General features: G+C 46.3%; 1 protein-coding gene across 1 annotated transcript in view; it reads right to left on the bottom strand.

The window, feature by feature from the left end:
• ADAMTS8 (ADAM metallopeptidase with thrombospondin type 1 motif 8) overlaps positions 1-8,760 on the bottom strand; it is a 41,841-nt gene extending 33,081 nt beyond the window's left edge. Inside the window, exon 1 of the mRNA XM_060251223.1 lies at positions 8,113-8,760. Coding sequence (XP_060107206.1) covers positions 8,113-8,760 — 648 coding nt within the window. The remainder of the gene's footprint in view (positions 1-8,112) is intronic.
• Between the last annotated feature and the right edge of the window lie 3,826 nt (positions 8,761-12,586).

The following is a 12,586-nucleotide window of genomic DNA, read 5'->3' as shown; positions in this document are numbered from 1 at the left end:
TTATTCCCATAGAAAATCATGGAGAATTGATCCGTGGGTATCTGAGGCTCCAGGGAGGCTATTTTTGGGGGTAGAGGCACCAAATTTTCAGTATAGCATCTAGTGCCTCTCCCCAAAATACCCCCCAAGTTTCAAAAAGATTGGACCAGGGGGTCCAATTCTGTGAGCCTGCAAAGAAGATGCCCCTATCCTTCTTTATTTCCTATGGAAGGAAGGAATTGAAAAGGTGTGCCGTCCCTTTAAATGTGATGGCCAGAACTCCCTTTGGAGTTCAATTATGCTTGTCACAGCCTTGATCTTGGCTCCACCCCCAAAGTCCCCAGGTATTTCTTGAATTGGACTTGGTAACCCTAAATACACCCCTTCCCTCCCCCAAACCCGCCCTTCCTGGGTTCCATTCCCAAATATTCAGGAATTCCCCAATCTGGATTTGATTCCCCTCCCAGAACTGTGTGTGTGTGTGTGTGAAGATACTTGCAGCAAACCTTCTCGTGAACAGACAAGTTTTTGTTAAGTTGTAAAAAACACCCAACAACAGCTTAAAAGTGAGAATTCTCACAAAGGAGTGGGATTCTTTTTGGAGATGTTACGTTTTCATCATTCTACTTTGTTATTTACATAGCGCTTTCCCTAAGTATGTAAACATTTTCCATTACTAAAGTACTAGGACAAACACTACTTATCAAAACCTGCTTCCTGATTCTGGGTGCCAATTCCAGGTGGGAAAATTCCTGGAGATTTGGGGGTGGTGCCCGGGGAGGATAGAGTTTGGGGAGGGACATCAACAGGGTTCATCCTTCAAAGCTGTCATGTCCTCCAGGGAAACTTATCTCTGTAGTCTACTGATCAACTACGATTCTGGGAGAACTCCAATCCTCACCTGGAGGTTGGCAGCCCTGATATATTCCTTTGTGCCAGCTACATTTTTCAGACAGTTATCTCCTTGTGATTTTTCAGACAGCCATCTCCTTCTGACTTAGGACAGTCCATTCAGCAAAGAGAGAGTGACCAGTTCAAGATCACCCAGTGAAATTCCATGGTAGAGTAGCTGGGACAGCCATTTTTCTGAGAGGATATTTTCAGGCAATATTCATGAGGCAACCAGGTCGTGTGAACTGCCAACGCTTACAAGATAAACAGCAGCTACATCCTGCACAAACAACATTGACTGGAATGTCACCATGAGGTTCTACCTCCGTGTCAAATAACGGTTGTGGGAACTGAGGAAATACAGCCAGGCCAGCTCTTTTTCAGACAGCTTTCCTTCTCCTGTGCTGTCTTTTTGTATGTGGGCCGCCTCAGAACGCAACTCATGACCAAGGCTCCTGACCTTTTCATGTTTAGTAATTAAAATGTGACCAGGAGGGGAGAGAGAAAAGAACTGTGTAAACATGGATGCTTCTGACTCAATGTTTCTGTGACATGTGTAGTCAGACCAGACAGGCATGGACATATTTTCCCTCCATCTCACCCAGCAGTACCAGTACAGATGTGGGTGGGCTACTGGAATTCTGCATTTTTGAGGGTTTTGTTTCTTCCCTAATTTACAGTAGGGTATCGTTGCTAATGCTTGCCCCAGGAAATGTAAGTTCAAACACAGACTCATTTATGCTAGAGGCTAGGTTTCCATCAAGGAACAGTGTGTCAAGTGGAAGCACATTTATGATTCTCATGCGTCCCTTCCTGGAAGCCTGTAATATGGAGTGACAGTTGTGGATGTGTTTAGACATGTCACTCTATCCCTCCAAGGAAGTGTGGCTTCTGCCATCAGCAAAAGCAGGAGAAGGAGATTAAATTTATACCCCATCCTTCACTCAGAGTCTCAGAGCCACCCTGAGCCTGCTTTGGTGGGGAGGGCGGGATATAAATAAAATAAAAATAAATAAAAAGAGCAGTTTACAATCTCCTTTCCCTTCCTCTCCTCACAGCAGATACCCTGTGAGGGAGGTGGGGTTGACACAGCTCTGTGAGAACTGCTCTAGAGAGATTGGCTCTGAGAGAACGTGTGACTGACCCAAGGTTATCCAGCTGGCTGCATGTGAAGGAGTTGGCAATCAAACCTGATTAGATTCCAGGCTCTTATCTACTAAACCAAACTGGCTTTCTGTGGTAGTGGTGGTGTAACAATTCGGGTCAGACTGGAGATGTGGGTTCAGGTCTCACTCTACCACGGAGCTTATTGGGTGCATCTGGGTCATCACCATCACTGATATAAGTCATCCCTAGCTCTGTTCGCAGGTAATGGGTGGCCTACTACTATTTAGAAATAATAAATCCCCTACCTCACAGGGATGTTGTGAGTGTAACGGAGACGTGAGGAGCAAAGGATGCCACCCTGAGAGCTCCTTAGAGGAAAAGTAGGAGTGAAAAATGCAATAAACTGATTGATTTCTAATTGAGAGTATTTGGCTTTCCCAAACTACATTTGCCAGGGCTGATACGTGGGGAAACCATGATACTTTAAAAACTGGGTTTAAATGTATAATCTGATCCCCTCCCCCTCCTGACTTGGATCAGAGTTATTTTTTTAAAAGCTTTCTATTTCATTAATGCAAATATGAAATTTATGTTGGCTAGAATTTGCCATTTGAAACATAGGCCTTCTGATTCCTAGACCCCATTTCTGTTCTTTGCTGTGTTGGATCTTGGGGTGCCAACTCTGGGTTGAGAAATTCCTGAAAATTTGGGGGTGGACCCTGGAGAAGTTGGGACTTTGGAAAGGGGAGGGAATGGGGTATAATACCATCCTCCAAAGCAGCCATTTCCTCCAGGGGAATGGATCTCTATAATCTGGAGATTATAATAGTTTGTAATAGCTGCTGTCAGGAGATCTCCAGGCCCCACTTTGAGGCTCGCAACCCAGGGATTCAGAGCATTTGAGCATATTGTGCAAGTGACTTGTAGAGTTGCCAGTCTCCAGGTGGTGCCTGGAGATCTGATATCACAACTCATCTCCAGATTACCAAGATCAGTTCCCCTGGAGAAAATGGCTGCTTTGGAGGGTGGACTTTGTGGCATTATACCCTACTGAGGCCTTCCTTCCCCCAAACCCCGCCCTCCCCAAGCTCCACCCCTGCAATATCCCAGAATTTCCCAACTCAGAGTTGGCAGCCCTATTAAATGGGTTCATTACTCAACCATGTATGAATCCTTCCTTCCTACTGCCATAACAACTGGCTTGGGAGATACAGGCTGTGATCACATCTACTAAATAATGCACTTTCAATCTACTTTCAATGCACTTTCTAACTGGATTTTGCCAGTTTACAGCAGTACAATTCAGTTGGAACATGCATTGAAAGTAGTTGGAAAGTGCATTGTTTATAGGGTTGCCAGCTCTAGCTCAGGAAATATCCATGGACTTTGGGGGTGGAGCCAGGAACAAGGGTATGACAAGCATGACTGAACTCTGAAGGGAGTTCTGGCCTTCACATTTAAAGAGACCACATGCCTTTTAAATGCCTTCCCTCCATTTGGAAACAATGGTGGATAGGGGCACCCTCTTTTGGGGCTCATAGAATTAGACCCCCTTGTCCAATCTTTTGGAAACTTGGGAGGTGTTTTGAGGCGAAACACCAGATGCTATGCTGAAAATTTGGTGCCTTTACCTCAAAAAAAGTCCTCCTAGAGCCCCTGATACTCACAACTGCTTAAAAAAATAAGAAAAGGGGAATTTTTTTTATTTTTTTGGAAATGTTCTGTTCTTTCCCAGTGTTTGTGATTTGTATTGTGACCTGTAGATATCACACTGCTGTAGACAATATTCCAAGATTCCATTTGGATACAAGGGTGTTATTATAGAGTTTTGGCTCTAACAGGGACCCTATAGGTTGAGCCAGAGTTCACCCTAGTGAGTTGCCTATCAAAATTGTCATTCTCACAGCTCCACCCAGCATATTCTATTCACCCAATAAGAAAATGACCCTGAATGTAAGATGAACCCTGTAAAAAAGATTATACACAAAAGGTTTTTTATGACTGTACATAACAGTAACTTGTGTGCATATTTAAGATGGCCAGCTCTTTTTCTTGAAGCCATATGAGGGGCAGGGAAACCCTACGCTTCCTTTCAGTTAAATAGGTAGATGGCATTTTACAGGGTGGTATAATAACAAAAAGTAGCTGTCTTGGATGAGATTGCCAGTCTAAATTTTGATAGCAGGGGATACAATAAATGGAATGAAGCAAAGGCAGAGAAGTGATGGTAACAAAATGAGTATGTGCAAATGCGGTTATGTATACTTAAGACTATTCCTTTCAGTTGGAAGTGAAGACTAGAGAGTTAAGCTTTTTGTAGTTTAAGCAGATGATTCAACAGTGAAATGACATAAAATAAGTCATTACATGGTCACTTCGTGACACCATGTAATATGTCCCCATCCTTGGGTAAAGTTTAGAGAATGAGGAATGGCTTAAAACAATTTTTAAGATGGGAGTGATCCTACCTAGAAGGTCTACTCAGAAGTGGGTTCTGTGAGTAGAAGTAGGCTAAGTGAGGCTTACTCCCAGGAAAGTGCCAGCAGGATCGCAGGCAGAAACATTGTATACAACACAGTCTAATCCTTGTTCTAGAGCTAAGGCTATGTGACCTAGGGGCAAGTCCACAAGTCACCAATTCCATAACAGTGTACACTAAAAGGGAATCCCTCTAAACTGTAAATTCCATCTCTACCATGTGTAGTCTGGAAATATGATGGGGCCTGGCTGAATATTTTAAAAAGAGTAAAAATCATTTTGAAAAAGAGATCACAAGTTATGGTGCTGCTCATTCCATTTTCACTGCTGCAAAATGTTTTGATGGATTTGTGTATTGAAAAATTATGTGTGTGTGTGTAGGGGAGAGGGAGAGAGGGAGGGAGAGACTTTTCAGATCAAAATCTTCAACTACTGTAATTCCTCAGTCTTAGATTCTGCTCCTAGATTAGCAATTCTGTTTACATTTCAGTCTATATGAATAAAACATAAGGGAGACCACGTAATGTGCTGTTTCTGCTATTCCACCTACTCCATTTGTACAGGAAAGTTATTCCCCCACCCTCAGTCTTATTTGTCCTGATCTCCTTTTCGGTATGAAGTCCTCAGACAAAATAATTCTCATCCTAAAAACATAGTGACAGACAATTAGCAAGGAACCACAAACGCCCATGTGCTTAGCAGAAACCACTGGAATGAACACTGCACATCTGTTTCCCTCTCCCTTTTAATATGATGCCCTTGATATAATTGCATCTTAATTTAACCTATGAGAAAGCAGCAGCTCCATCAGAAGCAAAAGTGCGTGTTGCACACATATCCAAGGGCTACAGTCTTCCCCTTTGCAGTTTTGATTTGGACATTTAGATGCCCTATTTGGATTTACTCATAGAACTAACTTCTGACATTTATAGATTTCCTGGATCTTACCCCCCACCCCCGCTGAATAAAGGGGTGTCGTAACTTTACAGAACTGAGATCCAACTCAAAAACTTGTCCTCTGGGCCAGAGATGACATGAATCCAAGTCTGCCAGATTCTGCTAACCTCCCCAGTTCTGCTAAACAAAGTTATTTCTTCAATCCAAGGGCTCTCCAATGAAGCAATACACTGCTGAGTATTATCTAAGAGGCAGAATCTTGAATGAGGTAGATAAGATTACATGTGACACATTAGTATTTGTTATAAGGTTACCGCATCATGGGCTTGGTTTCAGAAAAAAAAAGTTGCTGTGCTAGTCTCAGCCAAAAAGAAAAATGGGAAATAGGTAAGCCAGACGTATCATTGTACAGGACAAAATTCTGTTAACCTGACAGCTTTCAACTTCTACAGAATGCTTCAGGAGCCACAAGGACGAGGGGGGGAGGGGAGGCGGGGAATGAAGTCAAAGCAACCATCTTTACAGATTAACTTGCAAACATTCTGTGCCACTGAGGTGGCTGCACATTCCCAAAAGCTACACATGTTAAGATAGGGCAGAAATGCACGCATGTTACCAGAGACTTGTGACTGCTGCAAAAATTGGCATCCCGGTGTCAAACTCTTCCTCTGAACCTGTAGGCACTAGTGTTCCCTCGAATCTGAGTTAGTGTGAGCTAGCTCATAGATTTTTTGGCCTCCAGCTCAGACATTTTTGTCTTAGCTCAGGAAAAATAGAACAAACTCATGCAGTAGCTCATAGCTTTAATGCCAGTAGCTCACAAGGCTCCGTGGCTTAGAGGGAACATTGGTAGGGACACACAGGGCTTCTTCACATTGCATATTTCCTAGATCCAACAGGCAATAATGAAGTCAGAGACTGGATATGTGTGACATGATGTTGCATTGCGCAGTGTTAGTACACATTACGGGGGATTTGGTGGAAAAATGAATGCAGGGACGCCACTTTCAGAGGCAGCCCTGTGTCTGATAACAAATGGCTTTGCCCTGGTGTCAAATGGTTTTGCCCATGGTGTCAGAGAGGTTATCGCACAAAGATTTTCCCTACAGGGGATCAGTGGAGAACTTGACACAGGGATGCTGCTTTCAGCGGCAGCCCTGTGTCTGATAACATATAGCTCAGCGGTTAAACAATACACAGCCTCAGAGAGATTATTCCACAGAGATTTCCCCAGCTCTGGTTCCTACCCACCTCTTTCCCTGGCATTCTTATCAATACTAATACTTATACAGGGCCTTACAGGGTTCACCCACACCATCTCAGTAATCGTTGTAAGAATCCTGCAATGTGGAGCTGTATTATTTTTGTTCCCTACCTACAGGTAGGGGGCTTAAGGTGAGAGGCAGCAGCTTATCTAAGGCTACCTAGGCTGTTTCCACACAGATGTTTTGCTCCTTCTTGACTTCCTTGCCACAGGGCTGTTTTGGAGACCATCTAGGCAACATCACCCCCCCAAAAAAACTTCTACCCTCTGAGCACTCCCTGGATTTGCCAAAGTCTTTCCCAAACCTGGTTGGTGTGATCTTTTTTTTTTTTTTTGAGGGGGGTGGGAAAGGTCACAATCAATGTTCCCTCTAAGCTGCAGAGTCTTGTGAGCAAAAATTCTACTTTGTGAGCTACTGGCATTCAAATTGTGAGCTACTGCATAAATTAGTGTGCTCTGGGGTCATTCTTCCTGAGCTAAGACAAAAATGAGTGAGCTGAGCTGGAGGCTAACAATCTGTGAGCTAGCCCACGCTGGAGGGAACGCTGGTCAGCACCATTTTTCTTGCCTCTGCCCCCCCATGACTACCATCCCCTCCTACACTCTTGGTGGGCTTTAAAAATCAATATGGACATTATCAATTTGTTTTTAAAGCCATGAAAAGTCCTTGGATGGTGCAGGGGGCGGGGGTGGGATAAGGAGGGGGGGGGAGGCAAGGGAAGTTACTGCATAGACAGCTTGTTGCTGTGGCAGCTACGGAAGGAACCTGGAAAGCCATTGTTGTGCGGAAGCAGCATTGGTGAGTTCCAGACATAAGCAGGATTTCCTGGTGCCCAGTTCACACAACACTGGCCACTGCACTATACCAACTTCACTGCACTGGGCCACTGCGGCCGCAGTCCCGCTAACTAAATTATGCTGGTTCAATGCACTTCCCAGCTGGATTTTACTGTGGGAACTGGCCAAATCCAGTTGGAGAGTGCGTTGAAAGTGGATCGAAAGTGCATTATTGAGTGGGGGTGATGGCAGGTGTTCCCTCTAAGCAGAGTCTTGTGAGCAAAAATTCTACTTTGTGAGCTCCTGGCATTCAAATTGTGAGCTGCTGCATCAATTAGTGTCCTCTGGGGCCCTCTTTCCTGAGCTAAGACAAAAATGTGTGAGCTGGAGAGGCTCCAAATCTGCGAGCTACCTCAGGCCAGCTCAGCAGAGAGGGAACGCTGCTCCCAAGTGTCCCACATCCCTGGAGAAGCTGCAGCAAGCACCCGCTTTAAGCCTCAGCAAAGGCAGGAAGGAAAGAGCCCCTTCCCTTACCCAGGGCCCGCCCTAGACTGCCTGGAGCCCTAGGCAAAGCTAACTTCTGTCGCCCCCCCCCCCCCCCACCCCGCAGTGACAACACGAAGTCACACGGGGCACCCATTTTTGCACCCCCCCGCGCAGGTTGGCGCCCTAAGCGACGGCCTAGTTTGCCCCGTGGCAGGGCCGGCCCCCGCCCTTACCTTCAGCTCCTGGCCATAGAAGCGGCCCATGGAGGCGTCGGCGACCAGCAGGGTCTCCACATAGCGAGCCTCGGACGTGAAGCGCCTGGGTCTGCTTCTCTCGCCGCCTTCGGGCACGTCCTGCGCGCCCCGGTTCCCCCAGCCCCGCTTCTGGAGGCGGTGAGCCTGCAGCAGAGGATCTCCGCGGGGGTCCCCCCGGGGCTGCAGCAGGTACTTGTCCCCGTCGACCACGAAGGAGCCGTGGATGCCCTGGCACAGGCTGAGCGCCACCAGCGAGTCCGGCTGCGCGTTCACAGTCCCCGAATAAAAGCACCTTCGCACCGTCCCCGCGTCCTCCTCCTCGGCGAGGAAACTCCCGGCCGGCTCTCGCCTCCCGACGTGCTGGATCTTCAGGCCGGGCGCTAAGAAGCTGGCGTCGGGGACCAGCCGCAGCGCAAACTCCTTCCCGAAGGCGGCCAGCGAGAAGGCGACGTGCCCTTCGCCGTCCAGAGGGGATGCCGTCCAGACTGGCACCACCTCCTGGAAGTCTGCGCTCTGGGCGGGCGATGCCCAGGCACGGTGGAGAAGCATCAAGAAGCAGCCCAGGAAGGGGAAGGGGGCGCGAGCAGGTGCCAGCGTGCCGGGGAAGGGCTGCCGGGGAAGGGGCATCGAGGCCAGGATTTGGGAACCTGCAAATGGCAGCAACTGAGAGAGAGAGAGAGAGAGATTTGCAAACTCCCAGCTGCTTTAGAAGTTTGCAAAACGCAGGCTTCTTGCAGGAGAGGGGGAAGACACAAGAGAACAGCAGCAAAACTGTTGTACAACCACTCTGCCCAAGGTTAGTGCCTTTTGATAGGGAAGAGAACAAAAGCTCGACCAGAAAAAGAGAGAGTGATGAGCTCTCTGTCGCCAAAATTTAGCAGCAGGGCAAGGGAGAGTTGGAGAAAAATCCTTCTCCCTAGAAGCTGGCTGCGGACTGGCTTCTGGTACCCGATCTCCACTTATTTTTTTTCCCTTTCTTTCCAAGGGAAAGATGTCAGATCATATGAAATTGTAGCAGCACCAGCATAGAAAATGAAAAAAAAAAAAAAAGCAGCGAGTTGTCTACTTGGGAGAAAGAGCGTTGAGCTGCAAAAAGCGCTGGGGGGATTCTGATTTCACTCTCTCTCTCTCTTTCTCTCTCCTTGCCCTCCTCTTCTCTGAGTGTTTCTCCCTAGGAATCTCTCTCTCTCTCTCTGTCTCCCCCTGGGTAACTCCTTCCAAAGACTTTGAAGCACCAAAGAGAGCTGCGGAGACCTCAGTATTTATACTTTCTTCCCCCTGCTTTGACATAAGAGGTTTATTTTTGATCTCTCTCACTATTCCCCATTCCCCTCCCCTGGGACCCGGAGAGCAGGAGGAGGAGAAATGAAAAGGGGGGGGGGAGTTTTTGGATGGGAGTCGAAGCCAATCAGAAGCCAGGAGGACCCGCCTCTCTTGTTTAAGTGTCAACGCAAACATTTCTTCCCCCTTTCTCCTATTCTCTTGGCGTTAACTCTTTCAGTGCCTTTGATCAACCCGAGCTGTGTTCATATAAACAACAAATTACATGTCAAGGATTTCTTTTCATCTGTAATTCTGCACCACCTTGAGTTTAGGCTGCCACCTTCTGCTGTCTTTTGGGGCTTCTAGGGGCTGGTATGGGGAGGGGGTGTGGATTTGGCAAAACAAAAAAAATCTCAGTCTTCAAATGAACAGAATACAGTTTAGCAGTTGCTTATCTTTGATGCTTCCCCCCTCCCCCCAAAAAGTTCATTGTCCCAAAAAGAACAGTCAGTCACTAAAGAAAGTGAGGAATTCTGTCCTATTGTACCAGTTCAGTAGTGAAGAGGATTCATGAAGGTTTCATCTCAGAATTTCCTTTGGGGTTTTGTTATATGGAAATAAGTAGGACATAACTGGATACACACACACAAACATCTGTCTCTGTGTTTTTCTGCTTATCTATTTACCAATTGCATCCAACACTAGGGTTTTTTTTCACCCATTTCTTTTTCACAGATGATATTGTACAGTTCCTTGTGACTTTTTGTGAAAAGAAAATATTAGCTAGAACGAACTTCTGTCCAATGTTCCCTCTAAGCTGCAGAGTCTTGTGAGCAAAAATTCTACTTTGTGAGCTACTGGCATTAAAGTTGTGAGCTACAGCATAAATTAGTGTGCTCTGGAGTCATCCTTCCTGAGCTAAGACAAAAATGTGTGATCTGGAGGCTAAAAATCTGCGAGCTAGTTCGCACTAACTCAGCTTAGAGGGAACACTGCTTCTGTCCCCAGTACGTGAAATATCAGAAAGACCAAAAGACACACACACAGAATCCTAGATATCTCCCAGCTGCACCAATGAACATTGTATGTAATCAGTTCAACAAAACCCCTTAAAACAAAGTTCCCTCTTTTGCACAGACCCCATCATCCTGGCTCTCTTGTAGGGTGTCTTTGACTGTTCACTTACTGCCCACTGTGTAAAATACTGATTATGTTTTTGTTCCTATCTAGTGCTGATGGAGTTGCCAGAAATGCCTTGCTTTAAGAACACAATGGCCATCCCTTAATTTGTTTTCTTGGATCAAGTAAAGCTCTCTGCATTCCCCATACCCTGGTCAGTGTCAGGAGAACAAGACTAGGATATCAGTGGTTTTCCTTAGTTGTGTGATCTGAAATCTCTCTGCTTCACTGCAGGGAAAATATGATGTATACCTGCTTCCCCACCCTCCTTCAGTTTCTAGACACAGGAAACTCTACTGTGCTGAGCCATAGAGAAGCCAGCTTATTAAAAGACTGAGGGAATTCTTTGCAGAAGAAGACTGAAGATTTATACTCTGCCCTTCTCTCTGAATCAGAGACTCAGAGCGATTTACCATCTCTTATATCTTCTCCCCCCACAACAGACACCCTGTGAGGTGGGTGGGGCTGCGAGAGCTCTCCCAGAAACTGCCCTTTCAAGGGCAGCTCTGCGAGAGCTATGGCTGACCCAAGGTCATTCTGGCAGCTGCAACTTGAGGAATGGGGAATCAAACCCGGTTCTCCCAGATAAGAGCCTGCACACTTAACCACTACACCAAACTGGCTCTCTTTTATTTGCTGGGATGAAAAGGAAGAAAGAAAATGCCTTCTTAAAGGCCAGTGTCCTATGCACTGGATAGATAGCCTTTTCAGTTCAAGGATTCTTTCCATCCCGGTGAGTCTCATTATTGTCCTCTTCCCACCAGCACAACTTTTGCATAGTGACAAGAGCGAACGGTTCCTCATTAACTCCTACTGTTTATTAGGGCAGAGCTTTTTTTTGTAGCAGGAGCTTCTTTGCATATTAGGCCGCGCCACCCTGATGTAGCCAATCCTCTAAGAGCTTACAGTAAACCCTGTAAGAACAGCCCTGTAAGCTCCAGGAGGATTGGTTACATCAGGGGTGTGTGGCCTAATATGCAAAGGCGTTCCTGCTACAAAAAAAGCCAGGGGGGTCAGTTTCCTCCATTCTGCAGTCAGCCAGGAGGTGCAATGGATCAAGCCCCCCGCTGCCCCAGCCCTCACTTTTCACAATGTGCTGTTTGAAAGCCTTAATCCTGAAAATATTTGAAAGGATAATATAAGCCATGTTTTGACGTTTCGGATACCTGCTTTTCTGGAAGTGGGGAAATCGGCTTTATGGCAGAGGTTTGCAGACCCACAAGGGTCAATATTTAAACACTGTTTACTCCGGACAAATATCCGTGTGTGTGTGTGAGTGTGTTTGTGTATGGCGGGATATTTATATATGCTTAATCTCTGTTGAAAAGTCCCCTCCATATACTCAGACACACACCAGCTGTGTCTCTAAATAGCAGCATGTTATCCAAGGGGCAAAGTTTCTAATTACTACATTTCCTTTTATAAAGTATGGGGTTTTTTTGGTTGCAAAAAGAGAAACTCCCTGACCATCCATTGATGTCCTCCTTAACCATGCCAGATGAAAGAAATAGTCAGGGATGGTGTAGTAAGTTGTGGCAGGAGTCATTCCTACAAGCACTGAAATCTATGGCATAGTGCAGTTTGGCTCAGTAGTTAGGTGCGGGGACTCTTATCTGGGAGAACCAGGTTTGATTCCCCACTCCTCCACTTGCAGCTGCTGGAATGGCCTTGGGTCAGCCATAGCTTTCGCCAGAGATGTCCTTGAAAGGGTACCTTCTGTGAGAGCTCTCTCAACCCCAACCACCTCACAGAGTGTTTGTTGTGGGGGAGGAAGGTAAAGGAGATTGTGAGCTGCTCTGAGATTCAGAGTGGAGGGCAGGATACATGTCCAATGTCGTCTTCTTCATCATCATCTGTCCTAGAAGTGAATTTGGGCAGACATGGTAAGAGGATGATCCCAATGCTGTAGCTGAAGGTGGGGTTTTCAGATCAGGAAAGGAAAAGATGGGAGCTGGAGACAGGGTTGGCAGGTCCCCCCAGCCACCAGCAGGGGATAGGGGGTAGAGTGGCC

This window comes from Heteronotia binoei, chromosome 12 (genome assembly GCF_032191835.1).
Source record: "Heteronotia binoei isolate CCM8104 ecotype False Entrance Well chromosome 12, APGP_CSIRO_Hbin_v1, whole genome shotgun sequence".
In the NCBI taxonomy this organism is placed as follows: Eukaryota; Metazoa; Chordata; class Lepidosauria; order Squamata; family Gekkonidae; genus Heteronotia; species Heteronotia binoei.
Note: the sequence above shows the minus strand (reverse complement) of the source record. Positions and strands in the feature narration are given on the sequence as shown.